General features: G+C 43.1%; 2 protein-coding genes across 3 annotated transcripts in view; one reads left to right on the top strand and one right to left on the bottom strand.

The window, feature by feature from the left end:
- The window catches only part of LOC124262413, a 44615-nt gene extending 39720 nt beyond the window's left edge, over positions 1-4895 (bottom strand). The window contains exon 1 of one of the 2 annotated variants that reach the window (XM_046696891.1): positions 4723-4895. In XM_046696891.1, coding sequence (XP_046552847.1) covers positions 4723-4774 — 52 coding nt within the window. In that variant the 5' untranslated portion in view covers positions 4775-4895. The remainder of the gene's footprint in view (positions 1-4722) is intronic. The other variant, XM_046696894.1, reaches the window with a different exon arrangement.
- A 2229-nt stretch (positions 4896-7124) lies between these two features.
- Positions 7125-22136, top strand: LOC124262415 (high affinity choline transporter 1-like). Its single transcript, XM_046696898.1, has 10 exons — positions 7125-7322; positions 9669-9904; positions 12239-12346; positions 13305-13460; positions 15297-15445; positions 16106-16231; positions 16480-16633; positions 18743-18850; positions 19437-19543; positions 19697-22136. Exons 2-10 carry the CDS (start codon positions 9724-9726, stop codon positions 20261-20263), a joined length of 1656 nt encoding a protein of 551 aa, XP_046552854.1. The 5' UTR covers positions 7125-7322; positions 9669-9723; the 3' UTR covers positions 20264-22136.
- The last annotated feature ends 2721 nt before the right edge of the window (positions 22137-24857 follow it).

The following is a 24857-nucleotide window of genomic DNA, read 5'->3' as shown; positions in this document are numbered from 1 at the left end:
ACCACATCAACGTCCCGTCTACACAACCGCGTCTGCGACAGCAACTACGTCGTCTTTCTCTTTTTCTCCTCCACATATCCCACTTCCAGTGTCTGTGACGCATGCAAATTGAGAGGAGCAGTATCCTCGTGTAGAGTGCAGCATATGAGACATCCCCAGACACCGTCCGACACCGCCCGACACCGTCCGACACCTTCAGACACCAGGATGACTAGTCACGCTGGCGAAGCATGTGTCTCAAACTGTGAATGTTACCAAGACTCGACTGGCGTGAAGAATTTCTATGCTTAGGAATATACACATGGGAACATCTACGTATAGGAATACCTACGAATAGGAATATCTACGTATATCTATCTACAGATAGCAATCAGTGCACAGGAATCTACGTATAGGAATATGCGTATAGGATTCTACGTATAGGAATATATACGTATCGAAATATCTACGTGTAACAATCTACCAAAGTGTAACAATATACGGGTAGGAAATATATCTACGTGTAACAATCTACCAAAGTATAACAATATACGGGTAGGAAATATATCTACGAATAGGAATTCACGTGCAGGAAGTTTTTAAGGTTTAGAATTAACAGAACCTATTCTCTTTTAATCAACAGAGTCGGCCCAAAGTTTAGTTGCAGGTCTGAATGTCGATGCACGGAAAAGAACGTCACCGGAAAATATAATAATTGACAATAAGACTTGAAACAGGAAGATGATATCTGGTCATGCCATGTTGGAAATACGTCCTTCATTCAGGGTCGTCAGCTTACGGAAACATGCCGGATTCATCCACAGGCATCTTGTTTTACGCCGCACCCTGTAACAGTACAGCTGTGTGAATGTAAAGATAAATAGCCGAGTCCGAACTATGGGAGTCCTGTGATTGATACTATGGGCAAAATCCCTCTCTGTTTTGATATGACGATTCAAACTCAGATGCATGAACAGCTTTCACTTTTTACGTCTTTAGAGCTTTTCCTTGACGCCGCCATCAGGTGTATGACTTCCACGTACAGTCCTGTACAAACCAACATCCCTGCACAACATACAGCATGAGATGAAACCCTGCCCTGGGGCCCTGCACACCGCCAGTTGTAGTTACTGCGGGTGACGTTTCTCAAATGTCTGTGAACAGTTTCCTAACTCCCCTATAACAACACCACACACATCATACACTCACACACCACACACTAACACACACATCACACTTACACACCATACACTCACACACACTCAAACACACCCCACACTCACACACCCCACACTGACATACCACACACTCACACATCACACATTCTCACACACACCATACACTCACACACACCACACACGATACACTATCACACACCATACACTCACACCACACACACCACACTCACTCACTCACCACACACACTCACACACACACCATATACTGACACACCACCCACCCACACACCATATACTCACACACTGACACACATCCCACACTCACACACCACACACTCACACACCACACACCACACTCACACACACCAAACACTCACACACCACACTCACTCACCACACACACACACACACCACACACACACCATATACTCACACACTGACACACCATACACTCACACACCCAACACTCACACCACACAAACCACACACTCACCTCACACCCACATACCACACACTCACTACACAAAACACACACTCACCACACACAACACAGACTCACACACCACACACACCACACACTCATACCTACATACTTCGAAACAGTTGGAGGGATGCAAAGTAGAGGGGAGGTTAATGCTGATCAGACACACCACCCCACGTGGATATTGTTGGAAGGAAGCTAAAACCAGTAGTATGAGACAACCAACACATGGCTCAATCCATTAAATAACATAATATATATAACGGTGATATCTGATATCAACACGTGTGTATATATAACGGTGATATCTGATATCAACAAGTTTAGATATAATGGTCATATCTGATATCAACACGTGTAGATATAACGGTCATATCTGATATCAACACGTGTAGATATAACGGTCATATCTGATATCAACACGTGTGTATATATAACGGTGATATCTGATATCAACACGTGTGTATATATAACGGTGATATCTGATATCAACAAGTTTAGATATAACGGTCATATCTGATATCAACACGTGTATATATATCGGTCATATCTGATGTCACAAATGTGCATATAACGGTCATATCTGATATCAACACATGTATATATAACGGTCATATCTGATATCAACAAGTTTAGATATAACGTTTATATCTGATATCAACACGTGTATATATATCGGTCATATCTGATGTCACAAATGTGCATATAACGGTCATATCTGATATCAACACATGTATATATAACGGTGATATCTGATATCAACACGTGTGTATACATAATGGTGATATCTGATATCAACACGTGTATATATAACGGTCATATCTGATATCAACACGTGTATATATAACGGTCATATCTGATGTCACAACTGTGCATATAACGGTCATATCTGATATCAACACATGTATATATAAGGGTCATATCTGATATCAACACGTGTGTATACATAATGGTGATATCTGATATCAACACGTGTATATATAACGGTGATATCTGATATCAACACGATGCTTCCATTCTCGTCTTATTGGACCTTTCGGCCGCTTTGACACGATTGACCACAGTGTTCTTCTCTCCACTCTTGAAGGAAGATTCAATGTCAAAGGCGTCGTGTTAAAGTGGTTCACGTCCTACATCTCAGACAGGAAACAATCAGTGGTTATTCAAGGTCAAATGTCTCTGCCTAGTGACTTAGTGTTTGGGGTACCACAAGGCTCAGTTCTGGGCCCTTTGCTTGTTACTGCCTACACAACCCCTCTTGGTGATATTGTCAGGTCCTTTAACCTCAGTATGCATCTTTATGCGGATGACACACAGGTTTACGTGTCCTTCAAGCCACTCGATTCTGCCTCAACATCCTTCACATTCACAGCAGTCCAGGAATGTGTTGACTGTATCAAAATGTGGATGTCAACGCACTGGTTGAAATTAAATGACGACAAAACCGAGCTCATCGTTTTCAGACCCCAGCGGCTCCGGGCAAAACTTGATCTTCCCACTTTCTCCATTGGGCACTGTGAAATCACACCAAGTTCTCAAGTCCGGAATCTTGGAGTAGTATTTGACCCATCTCTTTGCATGGAACCACATGTCAACAGTGTTTGTCGCAGCGCTTATTTCCACATTCGAAATATCGGCCTGATCCGCAGGTACCTTGACGAGAAAACAACGAGTGCTCTGGTGCAGGCGTATGTAACATCACACATTGATTACTGCAACTCTGGTGCAGGCGTATGTAACATCACGCATTGATTACTGCAACTCGTTGCTCAGTGGTATTCCAAATCATGTGCTACACAAACTACAGAGAGTCCAGAATTCAGCGGCAAGATTGATCAGCAGAACAAAGAAAATTGACCACATTACCCCTGTCATGAAAAATCTCCGTTGGCTTCCAATCAAATTCAGAATCCAATACAAAGTATTGCTTCTTGTTTTTAAATGCATCCATGGACTGGCTCCAGGATATCTTCCACAACCTGTAAAACCCTATGTGCCAACCCGATCTCTTCGCTCCAGTGACCAATCTCTTCTGCAAGTTCAATGTACAAGAACAAAGTCTTTTGGTGACTGAGCATTCACTTCAAATGGTCCAAAACTCTGGAAAAATCTACCTCAAGAACTTCGATCACTGACTGAACTTGCATCTTACAAAAGCCAGTTAAAGACCCATCTTTTTACCAAAGCTTACCTTTAGCTCCAGCGTGGACTCAGAGCGCCTTTGGGCGATTACATCGGATTCTGGCGCTATAGAAGTATTTGTATGTATGTATGTATGGATGTATGGATGTATGGATGTATGTATGTATGTAAGTATGTATGTATGTATGTACGTATAACGGTGATATCTGATATCAACACGTGTTTATAATGGTCATATCTGATATCAACACGTGTATACATAACGGTAATATCTGATATCAACACGTGTATACATAACGGTAATATCTGATATCAGCACGTGTATACATAACGGTCATATCTGATATCAGCACGTGTATACATAACGGTCATACCTGATATAAACACGTGTTATAATGATCATATCCGATATTAACACGGTCATATCTGGTACGCTATCTGATATCTACATGTACACAATAGTAACAGGATTATGTGTACCCGATTCAGTAGAGTATCGTTACAGTGTCATCATGTTGTGGTGTTTGGAAGAGAATGTTACAGATCGGGGATGCTTAAACATCAACTATATAGTACCCTGGGCCCCGTTTCACAAAGCCTACACTGGTCTTCAGAGACGTCAACGTGGATTGTGTGATCACTCAGTCTAGCCTACGTTCACTGGTCATCGTCACTCACTCTATCGCCCACTGGGTTATCCAGACATGCTTACTGACAGGCCACGGCCGCCGAGATAGAATGGCGGGTGGTTAAGCAACTCAACTACACCTCTTCAATATGCGCGTGTACTGGTGTGGATATAAACGAGTGTATGGCTATGTAGGTAGTGTTCAGACCTACCCTCTCACACAGCAGGACAGCATTGTTATCATGTACTGCCCCTGCAACGACGGGGGTGGAGAGGGGGTGGGGAGTAGATTACAGATTACATAAACCACCTACCTGTTTCCTTCTTTTTGAAGCCGAATAGTTGCAGGAATCCCTTAAACGGCATGTTGTGTCGATGCTGGTCGGTCGTGTAACTGCCTGGTCTGCTGTGGTTGTTCGTTGTCCCGTATTTCACTTCCGTGTTGCGGGCCCTCTGTCAACCGCGGTGTCATAAGCTTTCTTCCTCATACACTTCTCCGTTGTAGTGCCAAACGCCTCGTTGTAGCGCTACGTCAGCGTTATGCGTTGTTATCCAACCCTTCCCACTGCATGGGAACCCAGGACTGCGATATAAACATAGATTGTAATGCAGCCCGTCCATGGTGTTGTGTGTTTCTACTGTCATGTACACAATGTACAACTATCTATGTACTGGGATACATTCATGTACAGTCGTGTTGTACAGTGGGTGTGTCCATGTAGTTTTACGCTGTTGTCAACAGTATTCGCCTGCATACAGCGATCTGTACATACACTGATTCAGTACCAGGCAAACGCGTGGTTGAAGTCATGAGCAACTATTCACGCCACGGGTGGAAACAAAATCAGCCACGCTATCGAGGTCATTCAGGTCACTTGTCTGCTCCACATGAGGTAATTGGGACGAATATGATGTGGAACCCTCTCAGTAAACCTGTGAATGAGCATATAAATAATCGAATCTAGACCAGACAATCCAGGGATAATGATTGTCCCGTCCAGATCAATAGCATCTTTATCAACGTGAAGGAATCTTTTAGATAAGGATTTGGGGATGTCTGGCTTTTACACAAGCTGAGTTTTTAACATGTCACGTCAGACATTTTATTTACAGAATTGTTACCGCGATTTATCCGAAAGTCCCAAAATAGCGTATTATCACTATTTGAAATATTCTTTTCATCTGAGAACTATTTGAGTAGTTTTCTGTAGAGAAATTCAGCACCGCATTGTCTCGTTTTCGGCTAAGCTTACACAAATTAGAGACTGAACGTGGTCGACTTTCTAAAGTTCTTCGCGAACGTAGAAAACGAAAACTCTGCAACTTACATAATATCGAAAGCGATTTCCACACTTTGTTTATTTGTGTAGTTTAATGCCATCTTAGCCAAAGATACATACAACTTATACATGCCTCCAAATGTTTCGAAAAGTGTGTGTGTGTGTGTGAGAGAGAGAGAGAGAGAGAGTGTGTGTGTGTGTGAGTGTGTGTGTGAGAGAGTGAGAGTGTGTGTGTGTGTGTGTGAGAGAGAGAGTGTGTGTGTCAGAGAGAGAGAGAGTGTGTGTGTGTGTGTGTGTGTGTGTGTGTGTGTGTGTGTGTGTGTGTGTGAGAGAGAGAGAGAGTGTGTGAGTGAGTTTAGTTTTACGCCACACTCAGCAATGTCCCAGCTATATGGCGGCGGTCTGTAAATAATCGAGTCTGGACCCGACAATCCATGCAGTGATCAACAGCATGAGCATCGATCTGCGCAATTGGGAACCGATGACATTAGTCAACCAAGCCAGCGAGCCTGACCACCCTATATATATATCCACTCGTGAAGGTCCGGGTCAGTAACCCATGCTTGCCGTAAGAAGCGACTAACGGGATCGGGTGGTATACATATATAAAGAGCAAACATGATAACACCACACCACACAACCCAACACCTCTCTCCCGTGTGTGTGTACAGTTCCCGTGTACGTGTACAGTTCCTATCTCTATGAACAGCTGTCATTACTTGATAAGCAGAAAAAAGTGATGAACCGGCTCCCTCGAATCTTATCTAATCATGAGGAAAATGATACCTTGGTGTTCTTAATGGGGTTAAGTAATTCGGCTGACAATTAACAAGAGCAAACATGATAACGATATATTAGTCCATAATACACGTGCCAAACTAATTTTAAACACCCTCGCCGCGAGAGAGAGAGAGAGAGAGAGAGAGAGAGAGAGAGAGAGAGAGAGAGAGAGAGAGAGAGAGAGAGAGAGAGAGAGAGAGAGAGAGAGAGAGAGAGAGAGAGAGAGAGATGAAAACTAAGCTATAGTTTATTACGAAATATCTGTTTCAGTGCGCCTTACATCAGGCGTGTGAAGCTTTTGAACTCAACAAATTCTTACATCTTTCAGTGTTTCTGTAATAATGGAATGTACATTTTCCTGGGTACTGATTACTTAACTAGCGATTCTGGATCCCTGATGATGTGACAGACAGTACGTATACTCCCTCACTACTTCCTCAAGGTGGCCATATTGGAGTTTGAAGCTATGTTGGACTTGTTATATCCACAAGACCAAAGACTGACAAACTGACAACGTAAGGATGTCATCAATATGGTCTCTGATGTGACGGAGGGGATGACCCACGCCCTGCTACACCATGTTGTAACCAAACGAATCCTGTTCCGTTTCAGAACATCTTGCCAGTCCGTATTTTATAAGTACATTGTTTACGCACGTGTAGAAGTACAATATTGGGTCCAGTGGCACATATTGGAGGAATTTGAAGTGCAGTTTGGAGAAACTTGCATATAATGAATTAAAACTGACAGAGAGATGTGTGTTCCACATTTACTTTGTGTCTATAGTGTTGTCACGATCTAGATTTCGACGACTCGGCCGTGCCCCTGACTGAGATCAGTGGTATAGAATTACGGTGGGTATCCTAATTTCGTGATGTCATAACGAAATTTTTGGCAAGACTTCGGTCTTATGGACTCCACTGTGTAGCACCAGAGACCATATAATAGTCTATTGTATGGTCTCTGGTAGCACAGATTGGTTCAGTTCCCTTTTATTGTGTAAGTCATCAATTCTTAGGGTTGTGTATATTTGGTTACTACACACAGACACAATCTTCAGTGCTTGGATCATCTGTACAGCAATCTTTAGCAATCGTCATGGCAACCTTTTCGAGTGAGTACAAGTTATGCGGACATTGTTGTTTACATACCAGAAAACGGGTACCAGTCAAATTGCCCCAGGTACAAAATACCACAGCAAATTTGGTCAAAATGCCTCAGATTTTTTGTCAATTTGCCCCAGGTTTGGTCAAATCAGTGGTTAAATTGCCCCAGGGGGTAATCAAAATGCCCCAATTTATTTAAAATGATTAAATATATGTCATAAATGCATAGTTTTTGTCAACTTTGATAATATATTCTTCATATAAAAGTTATTATGAAAAAATATTTCTGATAAATGTTCCATTAGTAAACTCATAAGAACAAAAGCAATATTCCTGTACAGACAACACTGTAGCACCAATTATTGTGCATGTTGTTTACATTTGTGAATGCTTTTGTAAATAAAGAAATACAAGAATTAAAGGTCACATGCAACCAAAAAATCAAACATAATTAAAACACAATTATCACTTATTCATGACATATAATATACATTGCTGGTTATGAAAAAACATAAAAACAAAATTATAAGCGTACAATCGCAAATCAAAAGTGCGATATTTTGTACTTCGGTTTACTTCCCTCGAAACGAAGCAGCCGGGATACCGAACCCAGTCAGAGCGGGTGGGTGTGCACTCAAGTGTAACGGCTGGTTCATTTGCAGATGTCCTCACGGCTCATTGTGTGTGTATATATATAGAGATGTTAGGTTTTGTAAATACATGCTCATTATTTGTGTATAACATTTTGCAATCAAAGGACATCATAACATGTCATGTGTACAAGTATCACACCTGCCTGTCTGTGTAATTACATAATGTGACAGAGACCGAACTCGGGCCATAAATCAATGCGTTTTCTTTATGGTGTATAACCTGATAGGTGTTAAGTTCAAATTGCATGTGGTCAGTGATTGAAATTGTGTATTGAATATTGTCATTAGCAGACGGGCAGGCAGACACATAGGTGCCAATAAAACAGACATTGAGTTTTGCCGGTGACAACGACATATCTATATCACAGTTAGAAATTCTGTCGACGCTAAATAATGACATTGCTTTTAAGTATCGAACTGAGAAAGTGACTCGCTAAGAAGAACGTGTGGTGAAATAGACAAATGAAATTATATAAACAGTTTAATAGCTAATCTACTGTAATAACATATAAAAATCTCGCGCCGGTGAAATATCAACAAAACATTAGAAAAATAGCTCACACCAAAGCCTTCACTGAATATTCACCGGACAACCCGCTTTCAAGCTCTGCGAACCTATTTCACTGCACATGTGCTATGAGCGCACTTCAATTCCCCCAAGCGCTGGGGGAAAGTTGGTGAATCGTTTGAAGTACGATTTCGCGCGTTTTTTTTCATCGCATTATTTTTCAACTTTATAAGTTGAATTTGCATTTTTTGATGATTTGTTTTGGTAAGTCCATACTGAAAGGTATCAGAATCTGCAAAGTTGTGTTTTACGTTGCATGTGACCTTTAAGTAAAATGTTTGTATAATCACACTAATACACAAGTATGGCATTGGCATAATATCTATCAAAACAATCTACAGCTTTGTTAATCTATGGCATATATGCATTTATGGCATATATTTAATACGTTTAAATAAATTTGGGCATTTTGACTACCCCCCAGGGGTAGACCAAACCTAAGACCAAAATCTGCGGCATTTTGTAGAAGGGCTGACTGGTACCCATGACAACCTGAACCAGAGAAGGACTCCGACATGTTAATCGTGAACACACTGTAGATTGGGTTGATGGAGAATACATATCAACTGCATCCCAGGTGAAACACATTACATGTAACACATTATCCGCCAAGTCTGACCTCCCATTTAGAGGGTCACGCCTTCCTAAAGACCAGTTGTGGCAGTAGATATCACTGGACGAGTCACAGGAGGGGGTATGTGGGTGTAGGACGCATGTTTTAAGATTATGCCAAATGTTCATTATATTCAAACATCAAACTAGTTTCAATTTCTCAAGTGGATGAAAGAGATTGCAAAAAGTTAGTGAGAATGTAGATTTGTTTAACAGGATGGCGTTACAGTGAAACAGAAGGCATTTACACTTCTGTTGCAGACTCGGCTTCTATGAACCTGGCGGCAGCTCGAGTGTAGTCCGCTCACCCACAGGGATGGCGCTGAATGTCGTGGGCCTCATCGTCATCATCTTGTTCTACCTCCTGATATTGGTGGTGGGTGTGGTCGCGGCATGGAAGATCAAGGTCAAGGGTCAGCAGGAAGGGAGATCACTGGAAGCAACTCTTGTGGCAGGGAGAGACTTGCCCACAGTCGTGGGTGTGTTTACAATGATTGGTATGTTGGTGCGCTGGTGATAGTCAGGTTCGAAGTTGTCTTGTACTGAGGTTGGTTGGTTCAACTTGGTTGGTTCGTTGTTTAACGCTGCACTCAGAAATATTCCATCCATATGTCGGCAGCCTGTAAATAATCAAATCTGGACCAGACAATACAGTGATCAACAGCTTGAGCATTAATCTAAGCAATTCGGATACGAATACATGTGTCAACTAAGTCAGCGAGCCTGACCACCCAACAAGCATCAGTTTCTGAAGACGAATTCTAGCCGGGATCTTTGTACTAACGATTCTAGGGGCGGTGGGGTAGCCTAGTGATTACTGTGATTGCTCGTCACGCCGAAGTCCCGGGTTAATTCCCCACATGGGTACAATGTGTGAAGCATTTCTGATGTCCCCAGTTGTGATATTGCTGGAATATTGCTAGTCTGTCTCACAGTCCCTGAACCACATTAATTTCCCTACTGGCAAGCCCTCTCTGCAGTGCTAAAGCCCTAAATAAAGCAAATCTAGATTTCCTCAGGTTCTGAATCTCTGGTCTCCCTCGGGCTCCTTTTCAATATAAATGGGCTTGTTTGTTACTATCAAAATTATATATATTCAGAGACTAAGCCTTAGTCTAGAATATTGCTAAAGAGTGCATAAAACTTATTTGAGGATACCATGGCAAACTAGGTTTCCACCCTATCATATATGTATATCACCCCATCACCGGAGTGAGTTTCCTACCTGCCTGTGTATCATCTAGGTTTCCACCCTATCATATATGTATATCACCCCATCACCTGAGTGAGTTTCCTACCTGCCTGTGTATCATCTAGGTTTCCACCCTATCATATATGTATATCACCCTATCACCTGAGTGAGTTTCCTACCTGCCTGTGTATCATCTAGGTTTCCACCCTATCATATATGTATATCACCCCATCACCTGAGTGAGTTTCCTACCTGCCTGTGTATTATCTAGGTTTCCACCCTATCATATATGTATATCACCCCATCACCTGAGTGAGTTTCCTACCTGCCTGTGTATCATCTAGGTTTCCACCCTATCATATATGTATATCACCCCATCACCTGAGTGAGTTTCCTACCTGCCTGTGTATCATCTAGGTTTCCACCCTATCATATATGTATATCACCCTATCACCTGAGTGAGTTTCCTACCTGCCTGTGTATCATCTAGGTTTCCACCCTATCATATATGTATATCACCCCATCACCTGAGTGAGTTTCCTACCTGCCTGTGTATCATCTAGGTTTCCACCCTATCATATATGTATATCACCCCATCACCTGAGTGAGTTTCCTACCTGCCTGTGTATCATCTAGGTTTCCACCCTATCATATATGTATATCACCCCATCACCTGAGTGAGTTTCCCACCTGCCTGCCTGTGTATCATCTAGGTTTCCACCCTATCATATATGTATATCACCCCATCACCTGAGTGAGTTTCCTACCTGCCTGTGTATATCATCTAGGTTTCCACCCTATCATATATGTATATCACCCCATCACCTGAGTGAGTTTCCTACCTGCCTGTGTATCATTTAGGTTTCCCCCCTATCATATATGTATATCACCCCATCACCTGAGTGAGTTTCCTACCTGCCTGTGTATCATCCAGGTTTCCACCCTATCATATATGTATATCACCCCATCACCTGAGTGAGTTTCCTACCTGCCTGTGTATCATCTAGGTTTCCACCCTATCATATATGTATATCACCCCATCACCTGAGTGAGTTTCCTACCTGCCTGTGTATCATCTAGGTTTCCACCCTATCATATATGTATATCACCCCATCACCTGAGTGAGTTTCCTCCACCTGCCTGTGTATCATTTAGGTTTCCACCCTATCATATATGTATATCACCCCATCACCTGAGTGAGTTTCCTACCTGCCTGTGTATCATCTAGGTTTCCACCCTATCATATATGTATATCACCCCATCACCTGAGTGAGTTTCCTACCTGCCTGTGTATCATCTAGGTTTCCACCCTATCATATATGTATATCACCCCATCACCTGAGTGAGTTTCCTACCTGCCTGTGTATCATCTAGGTTTCCACCCTATCATATATGTATATCACCCTATCACCTGAGTGAGTTTCCTACCTGCCTGTGTATCATCTAGGTTTCCACCCTATCATATATGTATATCACCCCATCACCTGAGTGAGTTTCCTACCTGCCTGTGTATCATACTGTTCATGGTTTACTTCCCATCTTTCACTCACTCAGATCATGTGCTTCAGATCACGTGCGTCATCATTATGCCCAGAAGATCAGTGTTTCAGACAGTGAGGAACGACTTTATATGTTTCAGCAACAACGGTTGGAGGTGGCTACATCAACGGCACGGCAGAGTCGGTGGCAAGCTATGGGCTGATCTGGACGGTTGCTCCCCTCGGCATCTTCTGTGGCCTTTCTCTGGGTATACTCAACTGTGGATACTTGTAGTTGACTACAGATGGACCTTGGTTACACACATGTAGTTGACTACAGATGGACCTTGGTTACACATGTAGTTCATGAATGTGATATCAAAAAAAGTATTCACGGAAATTGAAATAATGTTTTTTTTGCATTTATTTCATAGTTTTGAACATAATTTAAAGTTTGATTGACAAATATTCTATGACTATTGTTTTTCCCAATTTATGATTTTAACACTTTTTGTAATATCATCCGAAATAGATGAGTTTGCAGGAGATCAAATCCTGTCATTTTTACCCCTTGAAATTTCAAGAAAGTCAAAATGTACATTTCTTATGCAAGCTATAGTATGCGAATGAGATGTACTCTCCATAGGTTCGCAAACGTAATATATATGGTTTTTTTCACCTATAAAATGGTATTGGGATGATGATTAGAGGACCAAAGTAAATGGCCTAGTTGGGAAAAACATAGTTATTTAAATATTTTTTAAACTAGCTATTTTAATGAAGTAATAAACAAAAAAATGCCAAAAAAACATTTAATTTCTATTTCCTTGAGTACTCTAATGGGGATTTTTTACTTATTGTGTTTCTTGACAAGTTCATGACAAGTAATCTTTAGAGAGTGACCTCCCTTTGGTTGAGTCCATTGAAGTATGTACCACTAAATGTGTGATGGCTAATGTTGACAAAGTCTCCTATCACCCCAGTTAATGGTGTCATGAGGCATTAGGTCACTTTCTTTGGAAAGCAAACTAGGATTGCAAGTTGTATGGAGTTACCTCCTTCAGATGCCGCTAACTTTATGGCGCCTCAGTAGACTCTGTCATAAGTGTCTAGTTATTCACTGACATATGTTTAATGTTGGCCATTGTTCAGCCACGGAGTGGAAGCGGAGTATTCCTTATTTACGCTGACCTATGTTTTTGCTGAAAGATGTTTATGCTGTTCCAGGGGGCGTCATCTTTGCCCGTGTTATGCGAGATCAGAAGTATGTGACGATGCTGGATCCGTTTCAGGTGCAATACGGGCACCTGCAGGTGCTGCTTGTGTACCTCGCCACACTGTGTGGAGATCTCTTCTGGACGGCGTCCATACTGTCTGCCTTAGGTGAGTGGAGTACACTCAGGTGTATGTTGTACAAGCAGGTGCCCCTCCCTCCATCAGGTGTATGTTGTACAAGCAGGTGTCCATATCTCCATCAGGTGTATGTTGTACAAGCAGGTGCCCATGTCTCCATCAGGTGTATGTTGTACAAGCAGGTGTCCCTGTCTCCATCAGGTGTATGTTGTACAAGCAGGTGTCCCTATCTCCATCAGGTGTATGTTGTACAAGCAGGTGTCCATATCTCCATCAGGTGTATGTTGTACAAGCAGGTGTCCATATCTCCATCAGGTGTATGTTGTACAAGCAGGTGTCCCTATCTCCATCAGGTGTATGTTGTACAAGCAGGTGTCCCTATCTCCATCAGGTGTATGTTGTACAAGCAGGTGTCCCTATCTCCATCAGGTGTATGTTGTACAAGCAGGTGTCCATATCTCCATCAGGTGTATGTTGTACAAGCAGGTGCCCCTACCTCCATCAGGTGTATGTTGTACAAGCAGGTGTCCCTACCTCCATCAGGTGTATGTTGTACAAGCAGGTGTCCCTATCTCCATCAGGTGTATGTTGTACAAGCAGGTGCCCATGTCTCCATCAGGTGTATGTTGTACAAGCAGGTGCCCATGTCTCCATCAGGTGTATGTTGTACAAGCAGGTGCCCATATCTCCATCAGGTGTATGTTGTACAAGCAGGTGCCCATGTCTCCATCAGGTGTATGTTGTACAAGCAGGTGCCCCTACCTCCATCAGGTGTATGTTGTACAAGCAGGTGCCCCTACCTCCATCAGGTGTATGTTGTACAAGCAGGTGCCCCTACCTCCATCAGGTGTATGTTGTACAAGCAGGCGCCCCTACCTCCATCAGGTGTATGTTGTACAAGCAGGTGCCCATGTCTCCATCAGGTGTATGTTGTACAAGCAGGTGCCCCTACCTCCATCAGGTGTATGTTGTACAAGCAGGTGCCCATGTCACTGTATGTGTTGAGATTTCAGTGATCTGGCCAAGTTATGGCTACTCTATATACTTCAGGGACAAGTCATGGCTACTCTATATACTTCAGGGACAAGTCATGGCTACTCTATATACTTCAGGGACAAGTCATGGCTACTCTATATACTTCAGGGACAAGTCATGGCTACTCTATATACTTCAGGGACAAGTCATGGCTACTCTATATACTTCAGGGACAAGTCATGGCTACTCTATATATACTTCAGGGACAAGTCATGGCTACTCTATATACTTCAGGGACAAGTCATGGCTACTCTATATATACTTCAGGGACAAGTCATGGCTACTCTATATACTTCAGGGACAAGTCATGGCTACTCTATATACTTCAGGGACAAGTCATGGCTACTCTATATACTTCAGGGACAAGTCATGGCTACTCTATATACTTCAGGGACAAGTCATGGCTACTCTATATACTTCAGGGACAAGTCATGGCTACTCTATATATACTTCAGGGACAAGTCATGGCTACTATATATACTTCAGGGACAAGTCATGGCTACTCTATATACTTCAGGGACAAGTCATGGCTACTCTATATACTTCAGGGACAAGTCATGGCTACTCTATATACTTCAGGGACAAGTCATGGCTACTCTATATACTTCAGGGACAAGTCATGGCTACTCTATATACTTCAGGGACAAGTCATGGCTACTCTATATACTTCAGGGACAAGTCATGGCTACTCTATATACTTCAGGGACAAGTCATGGCTACTCTATATACTTCAGGGACAAGTCATGGCTACTCTATATATACTTCAGGGACAAGTCATGGCTACTCTATATACTTCAGGGACAAGTCATGGCTACTCTATATATACTTCAGGGACAAGTCTGAGTGTCATCATAGACTTGCCGCTGACAGCAACCATCTGGGTGTCATCAGCAGTCGCGGTCGGCTACACTATGTTTGGTCAGCTCATCGCCGTCGCCTACACAGACATAGCTCAACTAGCACTCATCACATTTGGCCTGGTGAGTAGTTGGTTTGACCTGATCAGTAGGGAGGTGAGGCCTGATCAGTAGGAGGTGTGACCTAATCAGTTGGAGGGTGTGACCTGATCAGTAGGGAGATGTGGCCTGATCAGTAGGGAGGTGTGGCCTGATCAACAGGAGGTGTGACCTGATCAGTAGGGAGGTGTGGCCTGATCAGTAGGGAGGTGTGGCCTGATCAGTAGGAAGGTGTGGCCTGATCAGTAGGGAGGTGTGGCCTGATCAGTAGGGAGGTGTGGCCTGATCAACAGGAGGTGAGGCCTGATCAACAGGAGGTGTGGCCTGATCAGTAGGAAGGTGTGGCCTGATCAGTAGGGAGGTGTGTCCTGATCAGTGGGGAGGTGTGGCCTGATCAGTAGGGAGGTGAGGCCTGATCAGTAGGGAGGTGTGGCCTGATCAGTAGGGAGGTGTGGCCTGATCAGTAGGGAGGGTGTGGCCTGTTTGGGAGGGTGTGGCCTGTTTGGTAGTAGGGTGTTGCCAGAGTATGTCCTTAAATATGTTTGGCCTGTTTGGAAGGTGTGGCATGTTTGGAAAGGTGTGGCCTGTTTGGGAGGGTGTGGCCTGTTTGGGAGGGTGTGGCGTGTTTTGTAGTAGGGTGTGGCCTGTTACAGAGTATGTCCTTAAATATGTTTGTCTTTTTAGGTGCTGTCTGTGCCATTTGTTTTGACCAATGAAAATGTTGGAGACATTACAGCCAATTCTAGCCAATGGATGGGCAGCTTAGACAAGACAAGCTGTCTCACATGGGTTGATTTGTTCCTTGCAATGGTAAGGTGTACATTGGTAATCCTAGAACTGCCATTTAATGCTTAATGGCAAGTGTATGTTTATTTCTATTTAACAAACTGTATTATTTTGAAAAAAATCTATCTGGCCAAAGTAATGAAGAAAACGTCTGTATGTATTTTGTGTGTTACTACGGTGATGGATGATTCATGTGAACTAACATCTAGGATGTAGGTCATTGATAAGTTTACATAGTACTGTTGACGAGTCGTCACGATTCTGTGTTTTAGACCTTCGGCACAATCCCATGGCAGGCCTATTTCCAGCGTGTCCTGGCTGTCCGCAGTGGGGCCCAGGCACGTGTATTGTCCATCGTTGGAGGCTGTGGTGCCCTGGTCCTTGTCATTCCCTCCATCCTGATCGGAGCCGCATCAGTCTCTGCAGGTATGTAAATCTATCATCAGTCTGTGCAGGTATTTAGATCTGTCCTGTATGACCCTGTCTGTGCAGGTATTTAGATCTGTCCTGTATGACCCTGTCTGTGCAGGTATTTAGATCTGTCCTGTATGACCCTCCTGTCTGTGCAGGTATTTAGATCTGTCCTGTATGACCCTGTCTGTGCAGGTATTTAGATCTGTCCTGTATGACCCTGTCTGTGCAGGTATTTAGATCTGTCCTGTATGACCCTGTCTGTGCAGGTATTTAGATCTGTCCTGTATGACCCTGTCTATGTGCTGTGCAGGTATTTAGATCTGTCCTGTATGACCCTGTCTCCTGCATGTCTGTGCAGGTTTTAGATCTGTCCTGTATGACCCTGTCTGTGCAGGTATTTAGATCTGTCCTGTATGACCCTGTCTGTGCAGGTATTTAGATCTGTCCTGTATGACCCTGTCTGTGCAGGTATTTAGATCTGTCCTGTATGACCCTGTCTGTCTGCAGGTATTTAGATCTGTCCTGTATGACCCTGTCTGTGCAGGTATTTAGATCTGTCCTGTATGACCCTGTCTGTGCAGGTATTTAGATCTGTCCTGTATGACCCTGTCTGTGCAGGTATTTAGATCTGTCCTGTATGACCCCTGTAGGTATTTAGATCTGTCCTGTATGACCCTGTCTGTGCAGGTATTTAGATCTGTCCTGTATGACCCTGTCCCTGTCTGTGCAGGTATTTAGATCTGTCCTGTATGACCCTGACCCTGTCTGTGCAGGTATTTAGATCTGTCCTGTATGACCCTGTCTGTGCAGGTATTTAGATCTGTCCTGTATGACCCTGTCTGTGCAGGTATTTAGATCTGTCCTGTATGACCCTGTCTGTGCAGGTATTTAGATCTGTCCTGTATGACCCTATCTGTGCAGGTATTTAGATCTGTCCTGTATGACCCTGTCTGTGCAGGTATTTAGATGTGTCCTGTATGACCCTGTCTGTGCAGGTATTTAGATCTGTCCTGTATGACCCTATCTGTGCAGGTATTTAGATCTGTCCTGTATGACCCTGTCTGTGCAGGTATTTAGATCTGTCCTGTATGACCCTGTCTGTGCAGGTATTTAGATCTGTCCTGTATGACCCTGTCTGTGCAGGTATTTAGATCTGTCCTGTATGACCCTGTCTGTGCAGGTATTTAGATCTGTCCTGTATGACCCTGTCCGTGCAGGTATTTAGATCTGTCCTGTATGACCCTGTCTGTCCGTCTGCGCAGGTATTTAGATCTGTCCTGTATGACCCTGTCTGTGCAGGTATTTAGATCTGTCCTGTATGACCCTGTCTGTGCAGGTATTTAGATGTGTCCTGTATGACCCTGTCTGTGCAGGTATTTAGATCTGTATTCTGTCCTGTATGACCCTGTCTGTGCAGGTATTTAGATCTGTCCTGTATGACCCTGTCTGTGCAGGTATTTAGATCTGTCCTGTATGACCCTGTCTGTGCAGGTATTTAGATCTGTCCTGTATGACCCTGTCTGTGCAGGTATTTAGATCTGTCCTGTATGACCCTGTCTGTGCAGGTATTTAGATCTGTCCTGTATGACCCTGTCTGTGCAGGTATTTAGATCTGTCCTGTATGACCCTGTCTGTGCAGGTATTTAGATCTGTCCTGTATGACCCTGTCTGTGCAGGTATTTAGATCTGTCCTGTATGACCCTGTCTGTGCAGGTATTTAGATCTGTCCTGTATGACCCTGTCTGTGCAGGTATTTAGATCCGTCCTGTATGACCCTGTCCGTGCAGGTATTTAGATGTGTCCTGTATGACCCTGTCTGTGCAGGTATTTAGATCCGTCCTGTATGACCCTGTCTGTGCAGGTATTTAGATCTGTCCTGTATGACCCTGTCCGTGCAGGTATTTAGATCTTTCCTGTATGACCCTGTCCGTGCAGGTATTTAGATCTGTCCTGTATGACCCTATCCGTGCAGGTATTTAGATGTGTCCTGTATGACCCTGTCTGTGCAGGTATTTAGATCTGTCCTGTATGACCCTGTCTGTGCAGGTATTTAGATCCGTCCTGTAAGACCCTGACCTTGTGCTGTTGTTCCATGCCGCAGTCTGTCGGTTGATGTTGTAGACTGGAATGCCACTTCCCTGGAAGCGTCACCGTTGGCAACAGGAGAGTCAAGGATGGTGCTGCCGCTGGTGCTGAAGGAGTTCACGCCGACGCCGGTGGCGCTGTTAGGTGAGTATTGTTTTGCTCTAGTCTCTAGTGAGGGAAACATCATGCTTGTGAACTTTAGATCTCATCTGTTGTCCGCCTCTTCATCTCCTGATGTGCTGGGTATATCCATGTTGTTATCGCCGCCACAAAGTGGGAGGGGGGTGTTGGTTTGAGCTCTGTCCACCCATCAGTCCCAGATAAGGGGGAAAGATTTTCTCAAAAAAGTTACAGATGGTGAGACCAAATTTGGTGTGTGTTTTCAGGACATACATGCCGTGATGGTGTTTGAAAACGGAAACTGTGTTCCAATTTGTTATGAGTTATGGCCTTTGTCAAGGGTTTATTGACTTAGAGCATAATATACCCAATGGGGACAGATTTTTCTCAGAAACCATTATAGATAGGGAAACCAAATTTGGTATGTGACATGAATACTTTGATGAAGATTAAAGACAGGAACCAAATAGGAACAGAACACTGTGGCGGGGATATTGATGGCCATGTCTTCTTCTTGTACATACTATTGCTGCTGCCGTTACTGGGTACAAGTAAGTAAGTTTTGGCTGATAGTTATATGTGGTAGACAAACATCCTGTTTCTGTAACAGGCCTTGGTGCGATATCGGCGGCAGTGATGTCGTCAATGGACAGCTCCATCCTGGGTTCCAGCAGCATGTTCACCCACAACATCTACAACAACATCTTGAGGCCGCAGGTAGGTGGCCACACAAACATACTGTGTCCTCATCACCTCAAGCTTTCCTCTCAAACTGCAGGAATAAACCGGAATGTTACTGTGAACGTATTCCAAGCTGTGTTACACTATAGCCCGCACACCTCTGACAAATAACCATGGTGTCAATTTCAGGCCAAGAACTGGGAGCTGTTGGTGGTCCAGCGTGTTGCCGTGGTTACAGTAGGCGTGTTGGCCACAGTTATCTCCCTTCACGTGCGGATCATCTATGGACTGTTTATCCTGGCAGCTGACATTGTGTTCGTGATTGTGTTACCACAGCTGTCATGTGCACTCTTCCTCCCTCGCACCAACGCCTACGGTGCCCTCATCGGCTACATGGTGGGGCTGTTCCTCCGTCTTGGTGCTGGCGACAAAGATCTTCATCTGACGCCATTTATTCCATACCCATATTACACACCAGCTCATGGACAGCTGTTTCCGTTCAGAACCTTTGCCATGATCTGTTCTGCTTTGACTATTTTCATTGTGTCGGAAGTGTTCCGGAGTTTGTTCTGTTTGGATATTATACCCAGGAAGCTGGATGTACTGAAAGCATTTAGCCTACGAACCTCCTTCGTGCCAACGCAGAGCTCCACAGAACAGAGTATCGCTCTGGTGGGCCAAAGTGCAGAACAGGTCTTACCATCTCAGATGGAGCAGAGTAACTGTGTTAGGAGGGCAGAAGTTGGTGACTTATAGCTTCCTGGTGTTAATGGTGACCTAAACCATGTGTGACTGGAATATATTCCTCTTTTATTCCATCTTTCAGTAGATATGCTTCTGTTTTACAATGTGACTGGGTCATATGCTTGGGTTATGCCATGTGTGACAGGGTTGTATGCTTGTGTTATACTGCCTGTGACAGGGTTTTATCATGCTTGTGTTATGCCAAGTGTGACTGTGTCATATGCTTGTGTTATGCCATGTTTGACTTGGTTGTATGCTTGTGTTATGCCATGTTTGACTTGGTTGTATGCTTGTGTTATGTCATGTGTTACTGTGTTGTATGATTGTGTTATGCCATGTGTGACTGTTGTATGCTTGTGTTATTCCATATGTGACTGGGTCATATTCTTGTGTTGTGCCATGTGTCACTGTGTTTTATGTTTGTGTTATGCCATGTGTGACTGTGTTGTATGCTTGTGTTATGCCATGTGTGACTGGGTTGTATGCTTGTGTTATACCATGTGTGACTGTGTTGTATGCTTGTGTTATGCCATGTGTGACTGGGTTGTATGCTTGTGTTATGCCATGTGTGACTGGGTTGTATGCTTGCCATGTGTGACTGGGTGTTATGTGTGACTGGGTTGTATGCTTGTGTTATGCCATGTGTGACTGCGTGATACGCTTGTGTTATGCCATGTGTGAGTGGGTTGTATGATTGTGTTGTACTATGTGTGAGTGGGTTGCATGATTGTTATATCGTATCTATTTGTTGTATATTTCTGTTATATTTTAAGACATCAGCTATATGCTTGATATTCTGTGTATGTTATGTACATGTTTACGCCATGACCTACCATATCTCTGTTTCATGCTGTTTGTTTTACTGTGGGTTTTTTAGTGGCATTTGAGAAGTTGGGAAGTACAATATAGAACAAACTCTATGGATAACAACTACTTTTATTCATGAGTGTGACGTTTCGATAAAGATTCTTGTACCGTTGTCAAGCAGGGTGTCATCTGTATCGAAACGTCGCACTCACCAATAAAAGAAGTTGTTATCCATATGGTTTGATCTATTATGTTATAGAGTTTGATCTATTATGTTATAGAGTTTGATCTATTATGTTATAGAGTTTGATCTATTATGTTATATTGTGTGTATGTTATGTTCAGTGCGAGGAAGCAAACACGGAACATGTAGTGTACTTATCAGCTAAACACTGCTCCAGTCTGTCCTGTGATTGTATACGCTCTGATGGAACCAGTCACAATTACTGTTCACAGACATTTATTGTGCAAGCTGTAAATTGTTTTTACAGTATCTCTCAAAATTGCAAATCTTTTTGAATTATTTTTTGATTATCTCAAAATATTTGGAATAAAGCAAGGAAGCTGATTTTCAATATAGAAGTGAGAAGTGTGCAAGAGGACATGGCCATCACAAGGCCACGTGTGGAGTTTAAGTTGGCAATGTCACAATGTTTTAAGGTGTGTAACGCTGAAGACCCGGGTTCGAATCCCCACATGGGTACAATGAGGGAAGCCCATTTCTGGTGTCCCCCGCCGTGATATTGCTGGAATATTGCTAAAAGCGGCGTAAAACCGAACTCAGTCAGTCAGTCAGTGTAAGGTGTGTCGTGACATGGTGTGGAGACAGGTGCTCCCTTGCCACTGATACTGTGCCAGCATGTTACTGTGCCAGCATGTACCGGCACCGAAGTATTGGTATGGCATGGGATACACATAAAGGATGATAACTTCTGGGTGTCAACTTCTGTAAAATGAGGGTTTTGTTTGGCTGTTGTTTAACGCCAAACACAGCAATATTCCAGCTAGTGGCGGTCTGTAAATAATTGAGTCTGGACAATCCAGTGATCAACAGCATGAGCATCGATCTACACAAATAGGGAATGATGACATGTGCCAACCAAGTCAGCGTGACCACCCGATCCCGTTAGTCGCCTCTTACGACAAGCATGGGTTACGGAAGACCAATTCTGACCCGGATCTTCACTCCAAAACATTCTGTCCCTCATATGACAGAAGTTGACATCCCTAAATCTTCATGGTTTATGTCTCATACGCACTGTAAAATAGTCAAAATAGTAGTAGTAGCTGTTTTGTGTAAGATTGTGCCATATTTTTCTGTTATTTATTATTACGTTGACTTAATGTATAAAATGTTGCATAAATGATGTTAAGTGATAAAACATGTTGGGGAGTGGGAATCTCATGAGAGGTCATGTAGATGTTGGAGAGTGGGAATCTCATGAGAGGTCATGTAGATGTTGGAGAGTGGGAATCTCATGAGAGGTCATGTAGATGTTGGAGAGTGGGAATCTCATGAGAGGTCATCTTACATGTTGGAGAGTGGGAATCTCATGAGAGGTCATCTTACATGTTGGAGAGTGGGAATCTCATGAGAGGTCATGTAGATGTTGGAGAGTGGGAATCTCATGAGAGGTCATGTAGATGTTGGAGAGTGGGAATCTCATGAGAGGTCATCTTACATGTAGAAATCTCATGAGAGGTCCTACATGTTGCGATGGGAATCTCATGAGAGGTCATGTGTGTTGGAGAGTGAATCTTATGAGAGGCCAGGTACATCAGTATGCAAGATCATGTAGAAAAGGCCCTCCTTCATTGGGATTGGAGCATCTTGTGTGAATCTTACTCAGACGCATATATTGTTTTGTTTTCTTTGTTTTAGTAATTTGTTCTCAGGACTTGGTTTTGTTTTCCATAACCAAGTAATTTGTTCTCCTGTACTTGGCAAGTTTCCATAACCAAGTCCTGTTTTTCCCCTTCAGTCACCAGGGAAAGAGACCTTGATGTATATTTAATTTTATGGAAGGAGACCCAAATGTTACTGAGTTTCAGAAAGCAGGATTATATCTAGAAGGAGGTTTAAGTACTTAGTTGTCTTTGTGGGTGAACGTACTGGTGGTGCTCACTGCTTAACTCTGTAACGTGACTTGCATTGTCAATCATATCATTATTTATGAAACATAAAAGTATATTTCCTATCTTCATTGTCTGGCGTTATGCTCTATGGTGTATGCATGGGGACTTGTAGTGCACATGGTTTTCAAGTGATTGTCAAGTTACAAATTAGGTCCAATGTATCTTGGTCAGATTATGTATATGACAACCAGCCATTGCCTCAACATCAACAATAATGATAGTTGGGGGATTGTGTGTTGAAATCCCACAATATATGCCTCTAGGTGTATCAGCGACCAGGTAGACGTGAAACACCTACATTACTCTCCTCCAGCATGTCGGCATGCTGGTCGGCATGCTGGATGGTTACAGAAATACGTATCTGGACGGCAGAAACTGTTGATTAAAGCTATGAAGAAACAGACATGATTCCTACATTTACATGGAACGTGTGTATTTAACAACAGAAAGGTTTGATTAATGAGTGGAACCACACAATATTATCATACATTCCTGTGAGTGTCTTGAAGACCCTTGGAGGTGGAAGAGGGGAACACTGAGCTGGCGGATCCTGGATGTTGGAGAAGGTGGCAGTGCACATAAATCCTGAAGACCAAAGGAAATGCTTCCTCCTTCCCCTTCAGCAATTTTGTAGACAGAAATATTAAAACAATTATGCATTAAAATTATGGGAAGGGATTATGTATGCGGGACGGGGGTGGGTGGGTATCATTTACTTTGTACATAAATTTTATGGGGTCATTCACATTGTACATGCTTCTCCATAAAAATCATCATTTCTTTCCACACACACGCACACACACACACACACACCACCACCCATATGATGATCAGACTGTCCTACACTTACCATGTTTTAGAGTATGTTGTACGGTCCTGGTTGTGTTAGATAAGTGTTATAAGTATTTTGAGCGCCAGCTGTGAGTGTGGGTTCGAATCTCGGTCCGCCAGGATTGTGTTTCTCGGTCTGTCTGCTCCATACCCGAGTGGTAAACATGGCTATTGGTTGTTCTCCCACCTCTAGCTAACACGTACATGCCAAGACCGGAATACAGTTCATTGAAGTCAGTTCTTGTGAGCGGGCATCGCCCTCAGTTGAAGGCTGACACTTGTCGACAAGAGGTCTGACGTTCACAGTCCAACATCTCAAAACCTGTTCAATTGTCAGCTGTTTAAATTCAAATGTAAATTCACAGCAAACTGAAGTCCGCCAGCAGCGACATTAAGATATATTTCTTGGCAAAATATACACTTAAAATATGTAAAGGCGAGAAGAGAAGTCTTGCGTGGCATAGTAAATTACAAAACACACCCTTAATGCCGATCACTTAACATAACACAGAAAGGGCTTGAAGAATGGCAAGTACAACGGCTTATTCCGATCCTCTCCATGATCCCCGCTGTGCTTGAACTAGTTAATTATACGAAGTAAATACCTAGTTGAAATCTTAGTTTTCTAATAAAGCCGAAAATATCACCCTCTAGTGGATTCATGTAGAGGGAGAACAAATTGACAGCCAAACAAACTGGTCATTTTACAAGTTGATGCATTTTCAGAAATACCTAATCTCACAGAACATGTACACAGTTGAAAAGTAATCGTTTCCCAATCCCACTCCGTCTGAAAGCCAAGTAAAGTTTTAACAGAACCCGCTGGAATGGG

Source organism: Haliotis rubra, unplaced genomic scaffold, assembly GCF_003918875.1.
Source record: "Haliotis rubra isolate DU_JTF1 unplaced genomic scaffold, ASM391887v1 Scf837, whole genome shotgun sequence".
Classification (NCBI taxonomy): Eukaryota; Metazoa; Mollusca; class Gastropoda; order Lepetellida; family Haliotidae; genus Haliotis; species Haliotis rubra.
The sequence above is the reverse complement of the archived record's forward strand: the minus strand, read 5'-3'. Positions and strand labels throughout refer to the sequence as shown.